Below are 24784 nucleotides of genomic sequence, written 5' to 3' on the forward strand. Positions count from 1 at the left end.
TTGTGCCTTGGCAGCTGCCTTTGCAAGGCCACGCAAAGACCTTTTAGATGCTGGTGCCATCAGCTGGTCCGGAAGTGCAGCAGCCGCAGCAGGGAATTGCTCAGCTGGTGTCAACGTTTTGGCATTGTGGGTGCAGACAGGAAAAATGATGGCCTGTGCTGTGAAGCATGACACATGTTCTCTTCTATTCCCTATTGAAGAAGAATAAAATATTCCCCTGAGTCATACAGGAGTCTAAGGAAGCTCTTGCATAAGCAGAGCTCCATCAAAACACATTAGGGCTACTGTGCATGCTCCCTCCAGTGCATCTGTACTGCTGGATTGCTGCTGTTTAGTGGTGTGTAAATGCTGAGGCTAAATGTAGAGCACTCTAAATGTAGAGGGTCAAAGGAAGTGCAGCTATCACATGCCAATTTGCACTGTTGTCATTTGCCATACTGAGGCTCTGTTGATAAAATAGCAGTCTGCTCGTGTATCATATCAAAGCTTCATAGAAGTTTGTACTGTATTCTCCAGGCATCTAAAAGCAGCTTCAGAATTTACTGACATCCGGACCTGCATCTCACATTTTTGGCATGAGAATTTTTACGCCCCTGGCATATAAAGCCCAGAGAAAAATAGACCCATGAAAGGTTCCTAAAGTCTTTCCAAGAATCTGCAAGTGTGTAGCAAACTGCACTGCATGAGTGGCTGAGCTGCAATGAAAGTACACGTATTAGATGCTGTAAGGCATGCAATCCACCATCCATTACTGAGCTCGAGGGGGTGGGGTGGGGAAATGAGTTTTCCAGCATCCAGCAGCTTTGCACAACATCAGTTGGCTGGTAACTGACCTCCACCCATCCCTGGAGTGGTTTTATCAGTATTTTTGCCAATGGATTTTGTTTGCAACAAATGAAAGCTGAGCTTTAAAACGTGGGCAGTTCACCTGAAGGCTAGGAAACGGAGATCAGTGTTCAAATAGCAGTTAGGTGTGTTTGACAAATGCATGGTGAAGATGTGGAGGATTTAGCTTTTTCCATAGGAGACAAAAAATTCAAGGCCTTTTTCAAGGTAATTCATGTTATGCAAATTGCTTCTACTTCATATGACTTTTGTACAGTGGAAACAAGACCTGAGATTCCATCTGTACCCATAGGAAATGCATCCTCTGAACGCTTCCTTGGCCACAGTTTCCAAAACCCTCACAGACTTTGCTTGGGGAAAAAGACGCAGATACTGTTGTTACCTAGTTTCTGTTTAGAGAGCAGAAGGATTTTTTTGCTATTCGCTGTGAGAGCACCCATGAGATTTCTTAGGCTCAGAACTGTTTCTAGTCTTCTGCAATATTTTAACAGTTTTATCAAAGATCTAACAGGATACGTGTAAACCTGGCCAAAAATAACAGTATGAATGAACCCCCTGAAGCGATGTAGATGGTGCTGAGACAAAGAAAGGATTTTGTGCAGAATCATACAGAAGTTAACCTTTGGTCGTGGATGCTCTCCTCAGTTATATCTTTGATGAGGACATGTCAGAATACTATACAGTCAAAGTCAAGTGTTTGCACTTGCCTGAGGATGCCTCAGGTGACAAAAAGACATTGCACACCTTGTAGAAAACTGCTTGGTTGTCCCTGACCCTCACCCCCTTGAGACCAAGTTGCAAAGATCAGAGTGCACCATACACTGAGGTTCAAAAGTGATCACCCTCCCTAGGGCACAACCATCACCTGTTAATGTGGCTTCCTAGGGAAGAAGACTAGCCCGATAGGCCATTCCTGCGTTAGGAAACAAGAAAGCTAGACAGGATGAACAGAAGCAAGAAACAACAGGAGTAAAATGCACCTTCCCAACCCAATCCCCTTAACTTCTCTTTTTTCCTGACAACATTCATGAACTGTGCTGTGTAAGAAAGGCTGTTACACCCATTGGGTACACTGCAGACGGAGACCAGAAGGATTCAGCCCTCAGCAGGCAATGAAGAGAAAGTGAGCTAGCAGTCGAACTGGTTTTTCTAAGTCAGGAGAAATCTTGCAGTTACCTGAGACGCGCCTCTGTGAGGGAAGAAAGGACATGCTTGGAGCTTTATATAAAATGTGTGACTCAAGTTCATTGAAAATGTAGGAGTTTAATTTATAAGAACAGATTTATGGTCGCCTCATATAGGCCTAAGCTTATATTTGAGCATATGCTGTTCTTATGAGGTTGATATACAAGGACAAAATCCTGCTTAGGTGCCTTTGGGCAAGAGAACTAGGCACTTTGGCTTAGTATGTGGGAGTTCCGTTTCTCTAGTGCAGTGGTTCTCACACAATTAGCACCAGGACCCACTTTTTAGAATGAGAAGCTGTCAGGACCCACCAGAAGTGATGTCATGACATCAGCAAGCAGGAACATTTTTAACAATCCTAGGCTGCAATCCTACCCACACTTACCCATTTACTGTTATTGTTAAAAGAATATACATAGTAGCTTGTTATAAGGACAGGTCTGTAACATTTCCCCAAATGCAGTCACATACCATGGGAGCATAAAGTCTAATATATTAAAAATAAAATATTGAAAAGAATGGGGACCCACTAATCTAGTGGATTGCTTCGGGTGTGATCTGTTAAGGATAAATAAGACTGCCCTTGGGCAATATAGAATGAAGCTGGCTCTAAATTTGCCTTCCATATTTGGCATTTCATGGTTTTCACCATGACTGGGATGGTGGCTGCCAGGGGCCATAGCACATGGGGAGAAATTCTTCCTTACTTGCCTCTGCAGACAGGGCTGAACATTTTGGTTCAAAGGGTGTGACTAGCAGTATGCGCCAGCTGCACCCTCCATGTGTTTCCTGCACCCAGGCACATAGTGTATGAAGAGGGCTCTGGTGACATCATGCCACTCATTGTCCCTAGCCAAACTTTATTCTGAGGTGTGTGTCTTTGTGTGAGAACTGGATGCATGTCTGGCTTGAGCCTGTGTGTCCCTAACCAGTCTTGGCAGAGGATTCAAATCTCTGAACTTCGTTTTATTTTCTCTAGACATTGTTCCATCCCAACAGTGGAGCAGCTGGAAAATCTGGAGAGATACAGGCACTTCGGCTGGATCAGTTCAAGGCATTTTACCTCACGGGTATGTTACTTGGATTTGTTAGGTGCTTTTTAAAGCTCCCAAAGAACAGACTATATCCCTCTCTGACAAATGATTCAAAATTAAGATAGACTGAGTTACAAACAAGACTATCTACCTCCCTCTGTTCCCTTCAATTGGTCCACAGGATATATTTTATTTTGCAGCTTAGAGGCACAATTTATTTTGGGAAATAGGAAGCACATACAAGCAAAAGGGAAATGGGGTGGAGCAACTGGAAAGGTTGGCCTGCTCAGTCTGTCACATGCAAACAGACATGGCTTCACTCTGCAGTGTCATCAACGCCACAGGGCACTCTTGTGCGGGGTCCACCCCACCCCAGTGTAAAGTTCTTATTGGACTAAAATGTTCAGCACTACCTATCTTGGAGCCTTTGGTGCCTTCTACTCAGGAGTTGCTCTGCGTTAGTGTCTCACATGTGCACCTTTTCTGTTTATTCAAATACTGCTGTAGTAGTTGACTTCCATTAAGTTTAGAGTGTGAGTGTACCAGCTTTCTCTTCCCCCCCTTCAACAAATACAATTACAGTCTTGCTGCTCTTGCTATTGATAGAAGCCCCCTTCAGCTGCTTTTTCTCCGCAAAGGTTGACTAGAGTGACCAAAAGATAAGAGATCTCTTTTCCTGTTCCTGTCACACCGGGAAAGAGCAGTGCCCTCAAGATATGGCAGCAGTATGTGCCTGCTAGGGTTATCTCTAGGGCTTTAGATATTCACCTTGTATCATATCCTTGTGGTTATTTTTGGTTCACTACTTCCCTTGAAATCTCAGTTCCTGTCTTGCAGGCAGCAGACTATCCTTGATAACCTTCCTAGGTCTATGGTGCCTGTCGCAAGCTGTCATTAAAGAACAAGGTCAAGGACAGACCAGCCCTATGGATACCTATAGGCAGCTTGAGCAGGGAAACGCTACCCCAGCTGCAGCCTCAGGCAATTCTGAGTTACAGTTACCAGGGACCTACTTTGCAGACAGTGCAAGCTGTCACAGCATGTATTGTGTGTCCCTGGACTTCCTCCAGTGTGGTTTCCCATTGGCTTCTAGGGGCTTGCTGATACAGTACTACTGTATGTTTCTAAATATACTCTACTCTTCATATTCCCTTGATGTATTTGTTCATATATAGTACTTTGCATTCTGATAGGAAGGTCCCTGTCCCGTCAGTTAGGCACTTATCCAATCTGTTTGTCATCTTCTCCCCATGTTAAAACCCCTCTGAGATGAAACAGTGTAATAAAATTCAGTAATTCAGGTTCAAATCTCTTACTGCTGGGCTTTGACATTTCCGTCAGTAAGGTATTCTGAAACTAAATACAGTAAGTGATGAAATTATTTTGCCTACTCTGTAAAGTACAGAGAGAGTCACTGATACTATTGATAGAGCCCTCAACTGGCTTTGTGGTGTCTTGTAAATGTCATGCTGCTATGGAATGTAGAATCAGTATTCAAATAACATTTTAAATTATGGTGTTCTACTTTGGGAGGGGGGGGACAAAAGAGGAAAGAGGTAATATGCAGAATGAACTACTACTACAGAAATGGGTGGTACTCAGGGTCAGCAACATCCACTAGAATACAATAATTCTCTAGCAAGTGCAGTTGCGTGCCTGTCATAGACCGGGACGGGGCAAAAGCCCCAGGTGCTGGCCGCTGGGACCCCGCGGAAGCCTCTCTGGGGCTCCTGACAGGGGCAGAAACTGTGCCTCCAGTTTGCCAGAAGCATAGTTTATAGAGCTAGGGAACCTCACTGAGATTTCCCAGGCATGGGAGGAGGTCGTGCGAGGCTCCATGAGCCTCTGGTGAGTAGGAGGGGCGGATTTCTGCCGGGGGGGGGGCATTGTGGAGCTTTGCCTAGTACAGGGGTGTCAAACATAAGGCCCAGGGGCCGGATGTGGCCCGCCAAAGCTTTTTATCCGGCCCTCAGGCTCTCAGCTGCTGAGCCATGCTGAGGTGTTACTGCTGAAAGGACAGCCCACTTTAAAATTGAGATCTCCCATATCTTGATCAAGGTATGTATATTTTCTCTTTTGTCATTTGCAGCTAATGAGTTCCCAAGTGAGAAAAAGTGTTTATTTTTGGTCATAAACTGTTTAATGACATCACTTCCATCAAAGTAATGACATCACTTTCGGCCCTCAGCAGGCATCATGAATGCTATTCGGCTCCGTGTGAAATGAGTTTGACACCCCTGCCCTAGTATGTATAATGAGAAATAAAGAAATCAGTAGCATCGCCTCTGAGCCAAAGTACCCTCCCCTCCTTACACAGAGATGTTGCCCAGTGCCTCTGTGATACATTACGTAGCAGCAGAAGTCTTCATTTTCAAAGAGCTTCCAGTTGTGTTTGTGAAGGAAAAGGAGCAATTCTTATAAAAACAGAGGGTAGACTCCATTAAGAGTGGGCACACACTAAAAATCAGTCTCCCGTATACCCCAAGTGTGACAAATGCCACCCATCTTGTGGCCTAAGGCTTTAGCTATGCATGAGAGGGCAGACTGGTTTGTGCAAGGCTGGTTCTAGCCCACTCTCATACAAAGTGGGGGAGGAAAGAACTGATTATTAGCACCAAAGGGGCAGGGGGGTTGATTGTTCCCCTGCACATAGATGAATACTCTGCTGAGTCTTTGCCCCACACTGGAACTGAGCCTGGCTGGTAGAAAAGTGGCTGGGAGGGGAGGCGATGGGAATTGGCAGGTGTGGGGAGGATTCTGTTTCCTCACCCATGCATCCTTTTTGTTCTAAAAATAGGGCCCTTTGCCGAACCAATAAGTCTGCTATTGGCACATATTACTTGAGCATAACGGACAAACTAGACATTACTTTGCACACATACAAGGCAGTGCGAGGCTTGATTCTTTTGCATATAATAGTCACATGCAAGGGCCTAACTAATGAGGACCAGCAGCTTAAGCCCTTTGCCTCTCTCATGGTCCCTACTCAGGCTCCTAAGCACATGCTCTTTGCCCTGAGGATGTCTTGCTGCTTTTTTTTCCAGGTGGTGCCAAGGCCTGTGACGGAAGCATTGGACGAGAACGGTTCCACCAGCCACCTCTCATATTTAACTTACAGTGTGATATGCAAGAGCAGGAGCCCCTGGCCAAGACAAGTGCTGAGTACCATGCTATCTTACCAGCAGTGACCAAGGCTCTGCACATCATCCTTCAAGATGTTGCTACAGACAACATCTCTATGGCAGACTACTCTCATGACCCAGCAGTGATGCCCTGCTGCAACCCGCAGCACTTGGCCTGTCGATGCCAGGGGACCTGTTCCAGCTCATTCTTGGGCAGACATGGACATGTAGTGGACTGATCCCAAATGTGTTCTTTTGATATCAGACTAGATTTCTAAAGCATCTTAGTGCACAGTAGGCACTAAAATTGAAAATTATGTTAAAAAATTTTTTTTTAAATAAATTTTTTTATTTCTGTAGGATTTGGACACTTAGCAGTATCTAGAGAAAAAGGCTTGGTTGAGTTGAATTATTCACTGCACTCTACAGAAGCCACCTTCATTTAAAACTGTAAATAGATATTATGGGATCCATGTGTCTACCCCTGAAAATGTTGCATCTAGCTCTCTCCTGAGCATCCATCATGTCCAATACAACTAACCTATGTCCTAATGTCGCATTATACATTTCTCTGCCCCACATCTACATTGTTGGCTGGAAGGGGAACACATACTGTTGTAATAGCAGGACACGGGCAAATTGTTTTAAACATGGGATGTAGGAGGAAACCGACACATGGCTGCCATTCTGTGTCATAGTATCTATTTATGGACCAGGCACCTCAAGGAAATGATTGGATGTCTTTGAAGTAGGTCCCATCCACCTAGAATCACTAGAGATTCAGAATATATTTTTAAAAAACCACACACATACAGAACTACAGTTCTCGCTGTATTCAGCTGTGTCCTACAGTCATGCTTACAGGTTTCTTTTTGCAACCATCAGAAAGTTACAGTGCGATCCTAACAATGAGTTAGTAATGACAGCCTAGGAGGGTTACAAACATGCCGTAAAGCACATTTGGGCCTCCTTGGAAGCAAGCCGCACCAGTACTGGGCTGACGCAAGGCTCTTGAGTGGGCAGGGAGGAGGCGGGCAGGAGCAGGAGCCGCTCTGCTCTCCTCTGACTCCTCTCACCTCCTGAGATGGCACAAGTCTGAAGAGACCTGCAGTGGTTTATCTGGGTGTAAGAGGAAGAGTTTCTCCTTATCTCTGGGTGAGCCACTTTAGTCCTATGTCGTGATGGATACAGCACAAGACTTCCAGCTTGTCTGTTCCAGCACAAGATAGAATTGTGCCCTTATTTCCTGAACCAGGCCAATTGTCATTGTTGCCCTCTGCGTAAGTGTTGCCAACTGATTGCAGCTCAGGCTTGGGAAAGTGGTTGGCTTGGTAGAGTAGAAGAAAGAATTCCATTCACATGTGTGCAGCAATTCTAGTGATAAAACATAATCAAGACTGGCACTGTTAGGGCTCAGCTCCCATCAAGAATACAGGCAGAGAACAGGTACTACTGACACCATGATGACTTTATTATTAACAGACTATTAATTAGCAGAGCTCCAGCATAATAAATTGGGGGGGGGGGGTACTCTATTTTTCCTAATGTATCACTGCAAAAATATTCTGCATGGGTAAAATATTATGTATATACTGTACAAAGACATAGCTCAATAGACTTTTCTATAAGTACATTTCTACATGACATAAATTAGAAAGGGAAGGCATATGTATAAAATTCAGATTACATAAAACTCTGATCAGGGTAACATTTACACTGTGGTTCTTCAGTATAGAGCAATGTGCATATACACACATATACCCACAATACCAAAACCACTTAGCACTTAAAAAAAATAAACACAAAGGGCCAGAAAAAATTGGCTAAGAACAAACATACTGTGTTAAAAGTTCTGGGGCACCTCTGGTCCTCCCTCACTTGTGGGTTCTTCCACATTCCCATTTTTTTTTCCAAAACTACCTCCCATTCGCCGCTCTGTGCTCTGCTGTTTGCCATTCCTCATGACCTCTTCACTTTGCTGGTCTGGCTTCCACGGCATAAGTTTATCTACCAAAATCAAAACAGAAGGGCCTTACTTTTCCCAGTAATGTGCCGTTGAGCATGGTGTGCTGTAAAAAGGCTTTGCGCATATGCAAGGGAAGCGGGGGGAGGGACGGGGACGACAAACATCATGCAATCGTTTTGCTTTCTGCACACCCTGTGAGTAATTTAATTCTTTTGTCCTTAACTTAGAAGAACTGTCTGGTTTAGGCATAGCTAGATCCCTGTCCATCTAGCATCTAAGCCAGAATTCAGGCTAAAAATGTATTTCTGGCTTCAGCAATGCATTGTACCCTTGGACTGGTTAGAAACACATGTGCTGAATCACCTGAACTGCCTGTTAGTTCCATGACTAACAGCCTGATCCTAACTAACTTTCCAGTACTGATTCAGCCATGCCAACAGGGCATGCGCTGCTTCCTGCAGCGGAGAGGCAGTCACAGAGTCCTCCTCAAAGTAAGATGATGTTTGTGTACACAGGGCTGCATTGTGACTGCACTGGCATTAGAAAGTTGGTTAGGACTGGGCTGTAAAATAACCTAATTAGCATACTGGCAAAAAAAAAAAAAATACATTAAAGCAAGCCTAGGCTACTTCAAGGGGTTTTATCAAAGACAGTCACCAAACAAGCACAAACAATATTTTGTTGGGGGAAGTGGGCCAGCCTCTAATGACTTAAGAAACCTTTCAAATGCACAAGAAGTGTATTGGGAAAAGGCTGCACAGATTCACAATGAGATTAAGGGCTTCCCAGCTGTTTTGAAATTTGCATGATGCTATTTAAAACAAAAATTAAACTAATAGACATCCAACCAATGCTGTCCCTCAGAATGCCAATGCAAGGGAGGGCACCCGGATGCAGGTCTCTTGTTATCTGGTGTGCTCCCTGGGGCGTTTGGTGATCCGCTGTGAGATACAGGAAGCTAGACTAGATGGGCCTATGGCCTGATCCAGTGGGGCTGTTCTTATCTTTCATGTCAGTATGTTAATCATCTGAAGAACCAAACATTTGTCACAATATCTCTGGAGACATAATTCTCCTATGAATAAGGCGCTTTATTATTTGAGTTCCAGAGTAATTGAGGAGAATGAATAAAGTAACATGGCCAAAATCATGGGGAAGGTGTTGCAAAGTTGAGCAGCTAAATGAATCTAAAGGTATATATAAATAACGGAATCGTAATCTACCCTTTCTATTAAGGCAGCAAAACGCAAGATTTACAGTTTAATCTTATGCAAGTTTCTTTGGAAGCAAATCCCACTGAGTCCCATGGGGCTCACTGTGAAGTAACTTTACTTAACATTGCACCCTAAGTGCAGCAACAATTTCTCAGTGATGTTAAACAAGTTCTGAGCAACTTAAAGTGAGTGTCACTAGAAGCTCCTTAACCATACAAGCATGTACAACTTAAGGCTGCAAACCTATACACACTTTCCTGAATGGGGTTACTTCTGAGTACACATGCACAGGATTGTGCTTAAAGGAAGAGAAACATGCCTGGTGGCAAATCAGCAACACTTCAACCTTGCAAACACAAGTATTCTTGTCTTAGAATACTGCCAAACCCAGGGTTCACGGCCACATGTAGACAAGATGCCCTAAAATATTAGGAGCAAAGCACAACAATTCCTGCACTATGCAGTAGCAGACTAGGGCTCCTGTGGTAGCCAAGGCATCAGGGAGCATAGCTATGGCTCAGCTTTGGCTTTTTCTCAATCTGTCCTACTAGTGATATATGCCAGAATACAACCTACTAAGCCCTTAATCAGAGATGCACTTTGTCATGTGCCCGGTCACTTATGTTGAGCAGGAATGACTCCTTTCTCCGTCCATCAGCAAAGGTGGCAGTTACACCTTCCTTTCTCCCAACTGGAAGAGGAAAGGCTGAGAGGCAGCAGCCCTGAAGATCAAGAGTGGCAGCACATACTGATGCCCCAACACTGTGCCACTTCTTTCCCTGGCTGCAGAGAGTAGGGCAGAGCTCTCCTGGCTGGCTCTCCCAGCTGTAAAGGCCCTGGCATCTGTCGCAGGTAGGCAATGGCAGAAAAGGGAAGGGAGCCAGATGGGAAACAGCAACAGAAGCAAAGCAGGCGAGTGGGGAGGGGACATGAACAGCTAGCTCTTCCACAAGCACAGGTGGCTTCACACTCACTAGTAACACAGAAGCAGTCACTTCCTTGTGATTGCTTTCCATGCTGCTCCCGTCAAACAGGAACTATGTCAGCGGGATGGGATCAATTGGGAAGAAGCAGGCGAGTTCCTGATCCAGCCTCTAGCTCTAGTACATGGTCCTTCCCATATGATCCCTCCCAAAAATGGGGCTTACTGTGGCCAAGTTCCCTGTAATTTTCTCTCAGCACCAGCCAGTATAAATAACTTACGGTAGTCACACAGCACCATAATAAATTGTTTGTTGCTTCTTAAAAATAAATAGCATTAAGCAACACTGCAGGGTAACACATCAAAAAAAGCTACTGAATTTTTCTCAAACTTTTAAAAATACCTCTACAGATTGATTACCCTTTATACAGAATTCTAAAAACTGGAATTGTCCAAAATTCAGAACTTTTTTGAGCACCAACATGACACAACATGATTTGGCGCCGGCCAGCATGCATTCATAACAGAACAAGAAATCATGCTTCAGTGTACACAAACTGTTCCATGCACAACATTATTAAAAATACTGCATAAAACTGCCTTCAGGTTAAGTATATATTGAACATGAGTGAATTTCGTGTTCAGACTTGGGTCTCATCCCTAAGATCTCATTGTGTTTATGCAAATATTCCAAAATCCAGAAAAAATCCAAAATCTAGAACATTCCCAGTCCCAATCATTCCAGAGAAGGGATGCTCAACCTGTAGTAACAAATTAACAACCCCCTTTTTCATATAAAATGCCATGATGTTCTCTCTTCCTGCCTCCCCATTTTTCATTTGACCAGTCAATAAAGACAAGTTTGGTCAACAGGCCCAGTGGGAAAGGCAGAAAAGGCTGGGCCTCTGCTGCTTGCTGCCTCTTTGCCACTTGCCATCAGTTGGGCCACCCCCCAACATGCACTCCTCCAAAGGAGACCCACTGCAAATTCACAACAGGGTTTGTATGGAGGGCCTGGTGAAGCATCTGAGGCTGATCCTTAAGAGATGCAGACCTGGTCAGTCCCTGGGTGGGAGACCACAAGAAGCCCCACGCAAGAGCAGGCATAAATAATTTAAAAAACAATGGGGTTTATGTAAACCTTGCTTCCCCAAGCCCAGTTCCCATCATGGTGGGAGTTATCAACCTATTTCTAAGACTGTAACAGAGTTAGCTGTCACGGGCTACAGAAAGGGAAGCGACAGCCCTTCTGGAAGAGGTTAACACAGTCTCCTCAGCATGAGGCCTGCATTGCTGTTAGGTACTCCTAATGCTCACAGGTGGAAATTCATTCTCATCATCCAGACACACTGGTCCAGTGGCAAATTCATGCTCTGGTATAATCTCTCCTCGAAGGGCTCCTCCATCTTCTGAGTAACCTGCAACAACAGAGTCACCAAAACGGTACAGATAAATCCAGGAAAGGCACCAGGGGATGATAGTCTTAAATAGGGAGCTTTTTGGTAAGAGGCACTTTTTCAAGTGGGTGCTCCTCTTTTATTCAGCAGGGGGAGAGTAACTGGCCCACCTCACCCCAGCAGTGTCTTTTCTAGTGGCTGTCTGCTGGTGTTTTTTTTTTTTTTTTTTTTTTGCATCTTTTTAGATTATGAGCCCTTTTGGGACAGGGTGTCATTAGTAGTTTGAATTTTCTTTGTAAACCGCTTTGTGAACTTTTTGTTGAAAAGCAGTATATAAATACTGTTGTTATTATTATTATTATTTTTTCCAGGACTTGGCAAATACTGAGAAGGAAAGGAACAGGGGAGATGCTCCAACCCTGCAAGACAAGACTCTGGGAGCTGCAGTTGTATATGTGGGGGTTACAATCCCATTTTATCCACACAGCACAAGACTGTGCAGCAATTAGGGAGGTTAAGTCAAGAACCTCAAATTGTTCCCTTCACTGCTGAGCAGAGACCTGAATACAGTCTTCTGAGTCCAAGTTACGCTAATCCCTGGGAGGCTAACCAGTGCAACCAGTGCCCTAGGTAACAGAAGTCTGTGCAACCCCTGGGCAGCTACAGAAGACCCACTCCAGCTAGTCAGTGCTACAAACACCAGGGGTTAGGGCAGGGGTGTCAAACTCATTTCATATGGCGGTCCACATAGCACTCATGATGCCTGCTGAGGGCCTGAAGCAATGTCATTAGGCAAAAAGTGATGTCATTAAACAGGTCGTAACCAAAAATAAACACTTTTTTCTCACTTAGGAACTCATTAGCTGCAAACAACAAAAGAGAAAATATACAAATCTTGATCATATTTCAAGATATGGGAGAGCTCAACTTTCATGTGGGCTGCCCTTTCAGCAATAACACCTCAGCACTACTTAGCAGCTGAAAGCCTGAGGGTCGTATAAAATGCTTCCGCGGGCCGCATCTGGCACCCGGGCCTTATGTTTGACACCCCTGGGTTAGGACATCTCAAGAGATTCCTTGTTGAGAAAGTACACACATGCAGGAGAACAGCAGAGGATATGTCTAGAGGCTCTTTTGTTTGGGTATAATTAGGTGGGAACAATCCTGAGCAGCTGGTTTCATTTTACTCTCAAAAGAGACCACCACTCAAAGGAAGCAAAGCTGGTGCTCACCTGGCATCATTGGCGGCGAAGGTACTGAACTCTGCCTGGCTACCGTTGCAGCGTAAGTCTGAGGCACCGGAGATCGCAAGTTGTTCTCTTTGTCCTCTTCTGTCTTGTCCAAGTCAAGAAGGCTGATTGCATGAGCCAGAAAAGGGAATTAAACTTGGGCCCCATCCCCAGCCTGCCCACTCGCTCTAAGAACGTGTGCGTGCATCCTCCACTGGGATGGGTCATGAACACCACACTGACTGAGTGGATACACAGCATTCCATTCTCATCCATCTCTGACCTAAGTGACACATTCTTTCACCAACACAAAACACAGAGCCAACCATCTGTGTGCAGTGACGCACGCACACATGCTCAGCCCACGCGCACACACCACAAAGGGCTATGCTAGCACTTGAAAAACAGGAGAGGTGTAAGGGAGCTGCAGGAATGGGGCAAGGAGACTGGCATTCCACCCAGGTCCGAGTGGTACAAGCAGAAAGAAAATCATTTGTAAGTACTATTACCGTGGTCTTGTAACCACACCTCTCTTTTCTTTAAACTGCATTCATTTTAGAAAGAGAGGTTAAGCAATTTGTTTTACCAAAGAAAACTGACTCAGGGCATGTACAGAATGTCTTTTCCTCACCGCTAAGCAACTGTAGCCTATCCCTCTAGTAAAAAGAACAAACAGGGTTTTCTTCCACAGTAGATGGCAGGATTCTTGTGTGCCCTAACAAACCTGCATTTAGACCATAACCACTGGCCACACTTCCCTGGGGGGTTGGCACACTAAGTTTTGCAGGGAGCCTCACCGCAGCGTGCAAGTGGCTCCTCTCTCCCCTTTGGAGCCATGTGGGCGGGGGGGGGGGTACACAGAGGAGGATGGCTCCCAAGGAAAGGGAGAGGAGCCGCTTGCACACTGCAGGGAGGCTCCCTGCAAAACTTAGTGCGCCGCCCCCTCTAGCTATGCCAGTGCTTACCATGGTTCTGAGAACCCAGTCCCATTAAAACAAAGACAAGAACAAACTTATAAAGTAATCTCTTATGGCAGTTACCCACCCCGCTGCAAAACCTCATGGCAGGGCTCATGACTAGCTGAACCTGTTCATTGACCCCACTGGTTGTCATTCAAAAGAAGAACAGGCCTGCTCTGGATGTCTGCCTTGTGCTGTTCTTGTGCTAGCCTGTCCTGAGCAGCTAGGGTGTGTGCATGTCAGATCCAGCCTGGCTGCCAGCACCATTTCCCGAGACCTGCCTCAGAAGACCTGCCTGCCCTGCTACACAACATACCGACTTGGCATTTTTCCTGTAGCTGCCTTTCTTCCTCTGTCATACAAGGAGGAAGCAGCCACCATTATGAACGATAGTCAATGCACAAACTGGAAGTGAAGCTTTACAGGTGCCCCAATGGGCCCAGGACATGCCTTCACTCATGGCAAGAGCATGAGAGTGTATCAGTAATGTCTGAATGAGGTGAGCACACCAGAGCAGGGCCTGTACCAGTTCTGGTCTCTGCATCTGAAGCATGCTAGTGTCATTCATAGACTTCTAGCATGTTATAAAATGACAGCCAAATTCCTAGATGGATGTTCAACTTCCACTGCAAAGGCTTGATATTACTTAAGGATCATCAAGGAAGTTCCTTTACAGTCATCTTCCATTCTTTCCTACTCAAATGTAAGCAAAAATCAAAATGCTACACTCTCCTGTGCCTGACCCATTCAGACTGTGCACTTACTTTCCCCAAAAATACCAGTTTGGCTCTAGACTTCTAACCACAGAACCTCATCTGATGGATCTAGTTTGCTACACTAATTCTCCATGTACTGTCCACCTTTCCCCATGATCTCTCTATGGGATCTTGAGCTATAGCAGATTCTGTTTTACTGTGAGAGATGGTCAACAGGGTTCTTGCCTCCCTACAATATCATTCAGTTCAAGTAAACATATGATGTCATGATGAGGCCCTTGTGCAAAAACTCCAGTCAGCTGGTATCATTACACATACAGACTTGCTTTGCCAAGCATTCATTTATGCACTATGTGTTAATTATTCAGGCCCAGCTCTCACTGATCAACCTCTGTCTGTGTTGTTCCACTTCAGGCTACAGATGGAGGCTTACAAGATGAAAATCTCCCCACAAAGAAGATTCCTAAAGCCACAATATTAACATGTCAGAGGGGAGACTAGACATTCTCCTTCACATGCTAGTTCTCTATGTGCAGAGATTTTTTTTTTTTCAGCCATGTGTTCAGTCATGTAAACCACATCAACAGTCTGAAATACACAACCCAGGCATAGACTTACCATCCGAGTGAGAACAAAACCTCCCCCAATCACTCAAAACACTGGCAGAGTGAGTGTTCCTTTCTAAATCATGGATCAGGAGTCATTTGGGATCTCTGCTGGAGGATGGACAACTCCAGAATTTTCACATAGCTCTGGAGGCAAGCAGGTTACTTTTGCCAGCAACAAAATTTAAAAGCTCCTGGGTAAGATTATAGATTGTGAGCTCCCCTTTAATGTGTCATATGTCAATCTCCACACACTTGCTGCACTGTTGGAATAGCTGAGCTGCATCATTACCTGTGTTTCTTGATTAAGACACATTCTCCTCCATCTTGAGGGTCCAGGTTATAGAGGTAAAGATGTCCATCAGATGTTGTAACCAAGAGCCGAGGCAGCTTCTGAATCCTAACAAGAAATGCATGGGAGGCAGGATGAATGAAGGCTTTTAATAAACACCAGCACTCATCTATTTGTCCTAGACCAGGGGTATCAAACTCATTTCATACACAGGGCAGAACAGCATTCATAATGCCTGCTGAGGGCCAGGAGTGATGCAATTAAGCAGGAAGTGATGTCCTTAAGTAGGTCATGATCAGAAATAAGCATTTTTTTCCTCATTTAGGAACTCATAAGCTGCAAATGACGGAAAAGAAAATATGCAAATCCTGATCATATTTTCAAGATATGGAAGCCCAATTATCACACAGGCCGCCCTTTCAGCAGCGACATCTCAGCCCAGCAAAGCAGCTGAGCACAGCTGATGGTGGTCCTAGGAGAGCCGGAGGAGCTTCCATTGGTCACAGGCCTTGAAACCCCTGTCCTAGACAATCATTACTGTTATTTCGTAAGGCCAAGAGACAGGGATATTTGCTGCAAGGTATTCTACTTTCTTTTGGATGAGTGGATTTTTTACTTGTGTAGTCATGACATTGGTCTCATTAATAATGGGAGCTAAAAGTGGTGAGAGAGTTGACATATATATCCCAGGCTAAAAGGAGAAGACTGAGAAATACTGGCTATAGGACATGCACCATCCCATTAGTGAGGAAATCTCCCCCTAGAGTAGATCTTCCCAAACGCAGCCACTGAGATGAACAGCTACACTTGTAGTGTTCAAACAGGTAACTGGCATTTTCTCCATCTAAGGTCCTCCTGCCAAAGTCAAAAACATTCTAAGTTTATTTCCTGGTAGATGGAAAAAGTCTAAATAAAGGCCCTACAAATTACTTCCCTCCCCCCTAACTTTGAATCCTGCAACCTCATGCTAACTTGGCAAAGGCTTAACCCTCAAATGATCACTTTCCCAAGGCCATCTTATTTCTCCTGGAAGGACAGTTGTAAATCTATCAGTTGGAACGGGTAGCTGTGGATTACAATGACTCCTACAGCCCACGTTTGGTAATTGACTACAGCAGTGCTATTCAAACTGGGACATCACGACGCCCCAGCCTGAAGGCCCTGGTCTCTGCCCCCTTAAGGGGCGGGGGCAGCCTAGAAGCAGGGGGAAGGCAGTAGCGCGATCCCCAGGATCGCGCCGCTCAGGGGGCTGCAGGGGCTTGGGTGCACTTACCCAAGCCTCCTGCAGCCTCCCTGGGGTGCGGGGAGCCCGGTGTGACTTCTGGCAGGGCTCCCCGCAGCAAGGAAAGTTGATGTGGAGTGATCGCGCTCTACTTCCGCTTCAGTGGGGGCGAGGTGCGATCACTCTGCATCCACTTTCCCTGCTGCGGGGAGCCCTGTCAGAAGTAACGCTTGGCTCCCCGCACCCCAGGGAGGCTGCAGGAGGCTTGGGTAAGTGCACCCAAGCCCCTGCAGCCCCCTGAGCGGTGCGATCCTGGGGGTTGCGCCGCTGCGTTCCCCCCGCCCCCGCTGCCTCCTCCCCCCGCCCCTGCAAAGACTTACTGGCTCTCAAACTCTCCCAGAGAGTTTGAGAACCACTGGACTACAGTGAAGGTACACATGACAGAGGATTGATTCAAGAGATACAGGAAGGGTAACACGGAGCACTTAACATGTCTTGCTTACCATACATCAAGGAAAAAACCAATGCACTTTCAGGCTGCCTGAACCCAGGGGTATTCAACGCAGCAGAGAAGGGATTCTATTTAGTGTTGCTTAAAGAAACCTCTCTGGAAATGAATGGGGCCACTGCTCTGCGGCTGTAGGCCCACAGCTTACGTACGTGGAGAGCACACAGATGTTCCTTTGTCCCGAGAAGTTCAAGCGCACAGTGGCAAAGGCCCGATCCTGGCTCATCATACCAGAGACTTGAGAAGGGAGGTAGTTGGTGGCAGCCATGAACATCTTGCCCATATAGCCACTCCAAGTTGGTGGTTCTTCTTTTCGGCTAGGAGCAACACAGTCCCAGTCACTAAGATGCCATCTGGCATGTACAGCAAGAACATCAAAACAGTCCCCATCCCCAAGGGAAACAAGGTCTGAATGCATAAAGTGTCCCCGGCTCCCATTCACCCCTTACAACTCTATTCTCTTTCCTCATTTCCATCTGGTGTCTCACATAATGTCAATGGTTACACTGAAAGCACCTGTGGCAGGGACACATCTCAAGCTCCATTTACTGGGACAGTGCTGTATAAATAACACCCAGCTTCTAAAACCTATATGCAAATGAAATCTGCACTGAAATTTTTTGGTGTTATTGGTGAAACAGAAGTTTCTTCAAACATGTTCACAACTGACTTTGATCTTGTCTAACCTGCCTGCTCCTGCAAAGAGGTGCTTTTGCAATAATGCTACAGGCTACTGTGTGTCTCATGCAAGCAGACTCAGCAATCCAAAAGAAATGGCCAGTCCAACAAAGCCCCAATCAACAAGAAGTAATGCTGAAAGCACCAGCATAGGGCTGAAACAGCTGGAAGAAAGCACACTGTGGTGCTTTAACTTGAAATTGATCACAGGATGATCCCAGAGACAAAAGTTATCAGTAAGCATCTATTACTTCAAGATTTGCACATTATGTATTTTCAGCAGTTATTTTGAGTTAGTCACAGTAAGACTCCATGTTATATTTGGGGTAGTTACAGTTACACTCCAGCCAATTCTGGTTTTGCTCCTTAGTGAATGATCTCTAGCCCTCGCCTAGAAGTAGGCTTGAGGTTATCTCAGGGTGAATGCAGCAGTTGCCTATTCATACAGTAGTATAAAGGTGCAATGCAACATGCACTCAAGCTTATATTAGGCTACCCATGCTACATGAATACAGCTGGTGCCTTTGTAACCCTGAGGGATCTGTCCTGGACCCCCACGGGTACTGAAAACTGCAGATAATAAAATCTGCGGTTTTCCAGCCCACTGAGGCTCCAAATGCAACCAAAGCCGTTTTGAAGCGCGCAGAGGCCACATACGTCCACACACAGCTTCTGTGGGCTTCAGAATGCCTCCTAGAGGCCAAAAAAAAAAAACAACTTCCAGTTTTACATCTAAACCGGAAGTGACATTTTTATTGCCTTATAAGGGCTTCCCCGGGCCTCAGAATGTCTACAGAATTTCAAAATTTCCTTATAAAATAAAAATGTCACTTCCTGTTTAGATGCAAAACCAGAAGTCACTTTTTTTTGCCTTATAAGACATTCTGAGGCCTGCAGAGGCTGTGGGCAGACACTCCCAGCCTCTGCAGGCTTTAGAAAGCCCTCCAGAGGCACAGCTCCGGTCACCTTCAAAGAGCTCAAGTGGGGCAAGTCTGGCTCAATGTGGGTCTGGGGGACCCGCATTGAGCCAGATCTGGGGACAAAAATCTGCAGATATAGGCTCAAACTTTATGGCCAAGGAAGGCAGTTATTGCTGGGAGAAGCAGGCCTTAAAGGAGGTGTCCAGTTCTATGTGCAGAAACTTGGCTCCACAAGGACTAGAGGCAGAAGCTACTAAGAGCAGACCTGTGCTGGTAACAAGACTACGATGTTCCCATGTCTTAAGCAGACGATATTGGACAAGCTTAATTGACTGGACAACAGAGGGGTTTCTTGGGTCTCACAGAACCCAGATCTACCTACAACTCCAGCCATAGTTCCAGACTCCTTTCCACTGTTCTCACTTTCCTGACTACTTCTACAAACTAGCATCCATATGCCCAGAAACCACCACTCCTAGCAGCCCCCTTTCTCAACCTGTGGACAGGTTTGACTGATAATGAACTGTGTGAAATGGCAACAGTGTCTAGGGTATGCAAAGTCCAATTGCTGGCTGCAAGCAATCCAAAAGCCCTCTTTGCAATCACCTGCCAGAAATGATTCAGTCTAAACACAAATCCCATGCCCGGAGGTAAACTGGCAACTGCAGCTGATACGCATTAGCCATGCTTTTCCATTTTTTTCCTAAGCCATTCCCTTGCTGGGAAATCTCATGCTAAGTCAAAGTTGCAAATCATTTATCTAGGAAACCAGCAAATGCCTCAGGCTGGGGAAGACGCTGGAAAGATTTCAGAGAAAGACAAAAGCCTCTGAGCACCAATTCTCCTGTTAGCACAACTCTGACATCTGCAGTAACTTGCAATGGGGGGCCTTGCTGGATGCTGCCAGGGTCAAAGACACTGATAAGACAGAGATGTAGGCAGTGCCAGGGGAATGTGCCTTGGGACTCAGAATACTGGCTAGCTGCAAAGTGGCAAGGAAGAGTGGCCTTGCTGCTTTGGAAAGTGTGACATCTTGACAAACAGCCAGTAAGAGGCCCACAAGGGGGATTAAGCAATCAGGCTACATGGCCTTCCTGACTCTGCCCACAGTATATGCAGTATGGTTGGCGTGCCCACCTGTCTGTGAGATGTTCCAGCTTAAAGATGTGCACGGTCTCAGTGTTGCTTGAGGCACACAAGAATTGCGAGTCCATGCTGAACACGAGAGAGCTGATGTTCACGTACCTACAGCCAAGAAAAAAAAAATTAAGACTGGGGAGGAGGAGATTTTGGCAACTGGCACAAAACAGAAGAGGTTCATTCTTGCTAGGTTACAGCCAAAAGAACAAACCTGAATTGCAAGGAAGGAAAGTTCATGTCTGATAATCAAATAAAGCCTGTTTGTGAGTCATTCACTCTATCAGGTACATCTACTTCAGTGGCCAACAATATGTGAGAAAGTGGTGTGAAGAACTAGGGTAGCATAGTGGTTAAGAGAATGATCTATGAAGCCCCCATTTCCTATCCAGGCACTTGCCTGTCCAGACACTCTTCATTCTGCTTCAATCCCCACATTTGTTCTTCAAGGGCACAAATACTGGCAGAACCTTCAGGGCTATGAATGATTGAGACAAGACAGTTGGCGTACTAGGGGAAGTGCTACATAAGTACTAAGAACTTGAGGTGTCCAAATATCTTTGATTTCCCCAGACAAAGAAATGGAGTTTATGGTTCACTGATTAAAAGGCACCCATTAACTAATTAAAGGCAAAACTACAACTTATAGATATTTTGTCAAGTGCCTGAGGGCCCAATCCTAAACAGTGCATGCCGGCTTAGTGCCGGCGCACACTGTCGCAAACACGCTGTAAGGCATGTCTGCAGCCCTCTGTGCCAGTGCTAGCTCAGCGCCATCCAGCGTTGGGCTAGTGCTGGTGAACCACACTACTTCGCCGCTCTGTGGTCACACAGACTGCCAGGTAGTGGAGAAGTAGATAGGGTTGTGGGGGAGGCAGGGGGGAGGTGTTCCAGGATGGGGGGCATGAGGATGTGGGCAGAGGGCAGAGAGAGGGTGGGGAGGTGGCATGCTGCATGGGGAGAGGGCGGGGAGTAGGGCAGGAGGAAGACAGGATTGGTGGAGCTTTGCTCCACCAGATCCTGAGCCTCCATGTTGGGCCACTGGTCCCTTGGGTCACGGTAGAATCAAGTAGCCCCATTGCAGGGCTACTCTCCTTACCTGGGGGATGAAAGTCCCCTTCTACCGAGGAGCCACCGGTGCTGCCCAGGTTGCGCTCAGGATGCAGTTGCAGCCAATTTTTGGCACCACTGGAGCTCTGGAAGCCAGGCAGCTCAGGATTGGGCTGTGCACCATTTGTTCACCACATCTCAGATATTCCACACTCCCGCTGAAATCCACTGAGCATTCTGTGCAGATTGACTACAGGATTAGAGATGGTGCTGGCCAGGTGAGACGGTGTTCAAAAGCCCACATTTCTGGAAGGTCTACCTGGCCAGCCCCTGAGGTCCCAGGACCCAGTGTGGCCCTGGGGAGAGGGCTGGTGGCCAGACTTTGTCCAAGGGTCCAGGATAACCTGCCATGGGTACTATACATGATTAACAGTTCAAAATAACCCTGTCTGCGGGAAGAGGGTCCCTATTAGGCTCTTCTTTTTACATTAAACAATGGACAAAGGAAGGGAGCTCCATGACAGGAAGGGAAGAGGGCAAGCATTCACCATTTTCTCCTCCCTCAGCAACCCTCCCTGCTGCATGCCATTTTACTCCAGAGGATCTCTCAATCCTCAGGAATTGGTTTGGGGGGAGGGTAGGAAGGGACAGGCAAGTTCTCTTGAAGGAGCTCTCTTTCACACACAGCAGGGTCAGGATACAACCCTATGCATATCCTGGCATTTATCCTGGTTTAGGAGAAGAAAACTCACCTTTTCATTCCTCTTCTGAATTCATAGAGTTTTTGTCCTTCAGGGATGGAAAACACACGAATGACAGTTCCCTGAAGGAAAACACATGGATGGACACACATGACTCCTCCAAATGTGAAGGCAGAGCAGAATCAGTGAAATACCCGTAGAGGACACTACAAGAAGCTCTCCAATCCTAAAGAAGGCCAGGCGGTATAGTGGCACAAATGCTGGACTCTGACTGGGGAGACCTCAGTTCAAATCTGCACTCATCCATGAAGCTCACTGGTCCTTGGACAGATTATTACTTCAAACTATTCTACCCCACCTTCTCAGGGTTACTGCAAGGATTAAGGGCAGAAGAAATAATTATCTGCACCACCCTAAAATTCCTTGTAGAAAGGATGGAATATAAATGTAATAAATACATAATCGTACTTTTTTTTATTAATATATAGCACTACTTTTTTTTCTTGCTCACTGAGGGCAAGGTTAGCAGGAATCAAGCTTGACACAGAAAGAGCTAAGTGGAATACAAGAAACCATTTTCCATATAAAGTAACCACTTGTAATGGAAAAACGCAGAATCCCTCGAGGAGATAGGGTGTAGTGTTAACAGTGGCCCCTTGTTCTGGCAGACAAGCATGCGGTTAACACCAGGGCCTTAGACTGCAGTAAGTTTGCTGCATAGCTGCAGCCACTTGGAAGCAAAAAGGCCACAGGGATAAAAGCAGCACCTGGAGGAAGGAAAAGGGTGTGAGTGTAGAAGGAAGGAGCTCAGAGAAGAAAGGACTGACTGATGGACTAGCTGACTGGCAAACTGGTTAATGGACTGAGGGATTAAATGGATTTACAGGACCTGCTGACTGAACAATGGACTAACTGACTGGTGGTCAGACAGACAAACAAACTACTGAGGATTGCTGGAAAAGAGACCGCTGGAACAGAGACTGCTAGAAACACTGGAGACTGGTGTGTGGCTGCCACGCCCAAGACCTGCCAAGAACCAAAGTGTTGCTGCGGTGGACGGAGAAGCTGCAGGCAGGAAAGGAGAGGATGGTGGACCTCTGTAGGTTGAACAGGCGAGCTACTCGGGGGGGGGGGGTCCAGCAGTGCTTTCTGTAGAATTAGGGCTATTTTGAGTGAAGAGGAAAACTAATTAGCTTAAAGTGGGCATAAGTTTTCTAGACCAAGTTTGGAAAGGAAATTTGGCAAAACACCACTTTGCCAAGGGAATAACACAGTACACGGACTTCTCTCAAAACATCTTCTAAAACCCTACTCTTCTAGGAGAAGATAAGCACCTGGTAATGCTGTCAGATGACAGCCATTTTGCTCACTCACCTTTTCAGAAGCACTAGCAAGCTTTGATCCTGTGGAATTGAAGGCCAGGGCAGCAAGGGGTCCATCATGGGCAGCGATTGAGCAGACATCTTTCTGTTGTGTTAAAATAACACGTGTTAAAAGTAGTAGCCAAAGAATGTCTCTATTAATGGGAGACAAAACCGAAGCGTAATTTTAGGCTGTTCCACAAGATGCCTAATAGAGTAATACTGTTTTGCAAGGAATTGCATAGGTTCTATCAACCACTTTCTGAACTTTATAGTCAGGAAACATTCCACATATTTTCCCCCTTCCCCCACATCAACCCAGGACTTCTCTTCAACTCTCCTTCTTCTGCTGGTGAGATGTCAGCTTCATCAAGTGAGGGTATTGAGCCCCCCTCAAAAAATACACAATAATGGTTGAATTACTAAGAACACAGGGAACCAGACACACATCTTGCTTGTTTTTCAACAAATCACTCTTGCTTTGAATGAAGAAGGTAGATTTTTGCACCCCACTCTTAACCTGGCACGAGCAGAAACTCTGTTGGGCAACCTTCACATGGACCAAAGCAAACAGGAACTCCTGTGGGGAGCAGCTCAGGAGGGTGCTCTTAGCTTCTCTGCAGTTTACAAGTTTCTCATATCCAGAAATACAATATCCATCCCCCACCCCCAACATAAGGTCAGATTCAGTGGAGGCAGAACCAAGAAGAAAAGCGGCTGGGTTGTTCACAAACAATTTTTTGGCAGTGTTGAGAAGCGCTTGTTCCCTCCCCTGTGATATTTTGGGAGATTGCTTCAAAAGAACATGAAAAGAGACCTCTTGGATCAGATCAAAGGCTTGTTGAGTCCAAGACCCCATTTCCCACAGTGGCCCAGCAGAGGCCTCTGGGAAGTCCAGCAGCAGGTCACAGAGGCAAAATCTCCTGCTGCTGCTTCCCAGTTACTGGAATTCAGTGGGCATACTGCCTCTGAACCTGAAGGTAGCGCACATCCATCAGGACTAGCAGCCATCCATTGAGAGGCTTATTTTATATAATCCCCATTTCAAGGCATCTAAGAAAGTGGCAATCACCATATCTGGAAGTAAACAATTCCACAAATCAATTATCTATTGTATGAAAAAAATTATTTTGTGTCCTGAAATCTCCTCCCAGCTAGCATCATGTGTGTGTTCTCCCAAACATAGCTGTCTTTTTTTTCTAAACTAAACTAAAAAAATTCCAAAGTTGTTACACTTTGACCAAGGCAGAAAGCTCTGAGGTCAGGCTCAGCTGGCTATGGTTGCCACAGCAAGGTCACCACCAGTGGCATCAGTAGGGTTTGCATCACGTGGTGGTTTTTTGGTTATGACTTTTGATAGAATGGAGATATTTCAACGGAGTTTGTCTCATTGCATTCTGAATGAAATTATGCATCAATTGATATATAACATGATGGTATTATTTGAAAACATCAAGATTTTTAAAATTTTGGCCAGTAGTGGCGTCCCCTGCAATCACCTGGTCAGTTGCGTGCCTGCCATAGACCTGCCGGCCCCAGGCGGCCACTGGGACCCCATGGACGCCTCTCTGAGGCTCCCGACGGGGGCGGAAACTGTGCTCCTGGTTTGCTGGAAGCACAGTTTATAGCGCCAGGGAACCTCACAGAGGTTTCCCTGGCATAGGAGGAGGTTGTGCAAGGTTCCGTGAGCCTCTGGTGAGTAGGGAGTGGATTTCTGCCT

The 24784-nt window shown here is 45.9% G+C and overlaps 2 protein-coding genes across 5 annotated transcripts in view; one reads left to right on the forward strand and one right to left on the reverse strand.

The window, feature by feature from the left end:
- ARSG (arylsulfatase G) overlaps window positions 1–6501 on the forward strand; it is a 128713-nt gene extending 122212 nt beyond the window's left edge. For 3 of the 4 annotated variants that reach the window (XM_066613763.1, XM_066613764.1, XM_066613762.1), the window contains 2 exons: window positions 3011–3101; window positions 6110–6501. In XM_066613763.1, coding sequence (XP_066469860.1) covers window positions 3011–3101; window positions 6110–6426 — 408 coding nt within the window. In that variant the 3' untranslated portion in view covers window positions 6427–6501. The remainder of the gene's footprint in view (window positions 1–3010; window positions 3102–6109) is intronic. The other variant, XM_066613765.1, reaches the window with a different exon arrangement.
- A 1144-nt stretch (window positions 6502–7645) lies between these two features.
- WIPI1 (WD repeat domain, phosphoinositide interacting 1) overlaps window positions 7646–24784 on the reverse strand; it is a 43968-nt gene continuing 26829 nt past the window's right edge. The window contains exons 6-13 of the mRNA XM_066614503.1: window positions 23078–23170; window positions 21755–21825; window positions 19953–20060; window positions 17370–17534; window positions 15488–15595; window positions 12919–13040; window positions 11607–11707; window positions 7646–8194 (exon numbers count right to left, since the gene is read on the reverse strand). Of these exons, the coding sequence (XP_066470600.1) occupies window positions 8147–8194; window positions 11607–11707; window positions 12919–13040; window positions 15488–15595; window positions 17370–17534; window positions 19953–20060; window positions 21755–21825; window positions 23078–23170 (816 nt within the window). The 3' untranslated portion in view covers window positions 7646–8146. The remainder of the gene's footprint in view (window positions 8195–11606; window positions 11708–12918; window positions 13041–15487; window positions 15596–17369; window positions 17535–19952; window positions 20061–21754; window positions 21826–23077; window positions 23171–24784) is intronic.

Source organism: Tiliqua scincoides, chromosome 2 (genome assembly GCF_035046505.1).
Source record: "Tiliqua scincoides isolate rTilSci1 chromosome 2, rTilSci1.hap2, whole genome shotgun sequence".
Taxonomy (NCBI): domain Eukaryota; kingdom Metazoa; phylum Chordata; class Lepidosauria; order Squamata; family Scincidae; genus Tiliqua; species Tiliqua scincoides.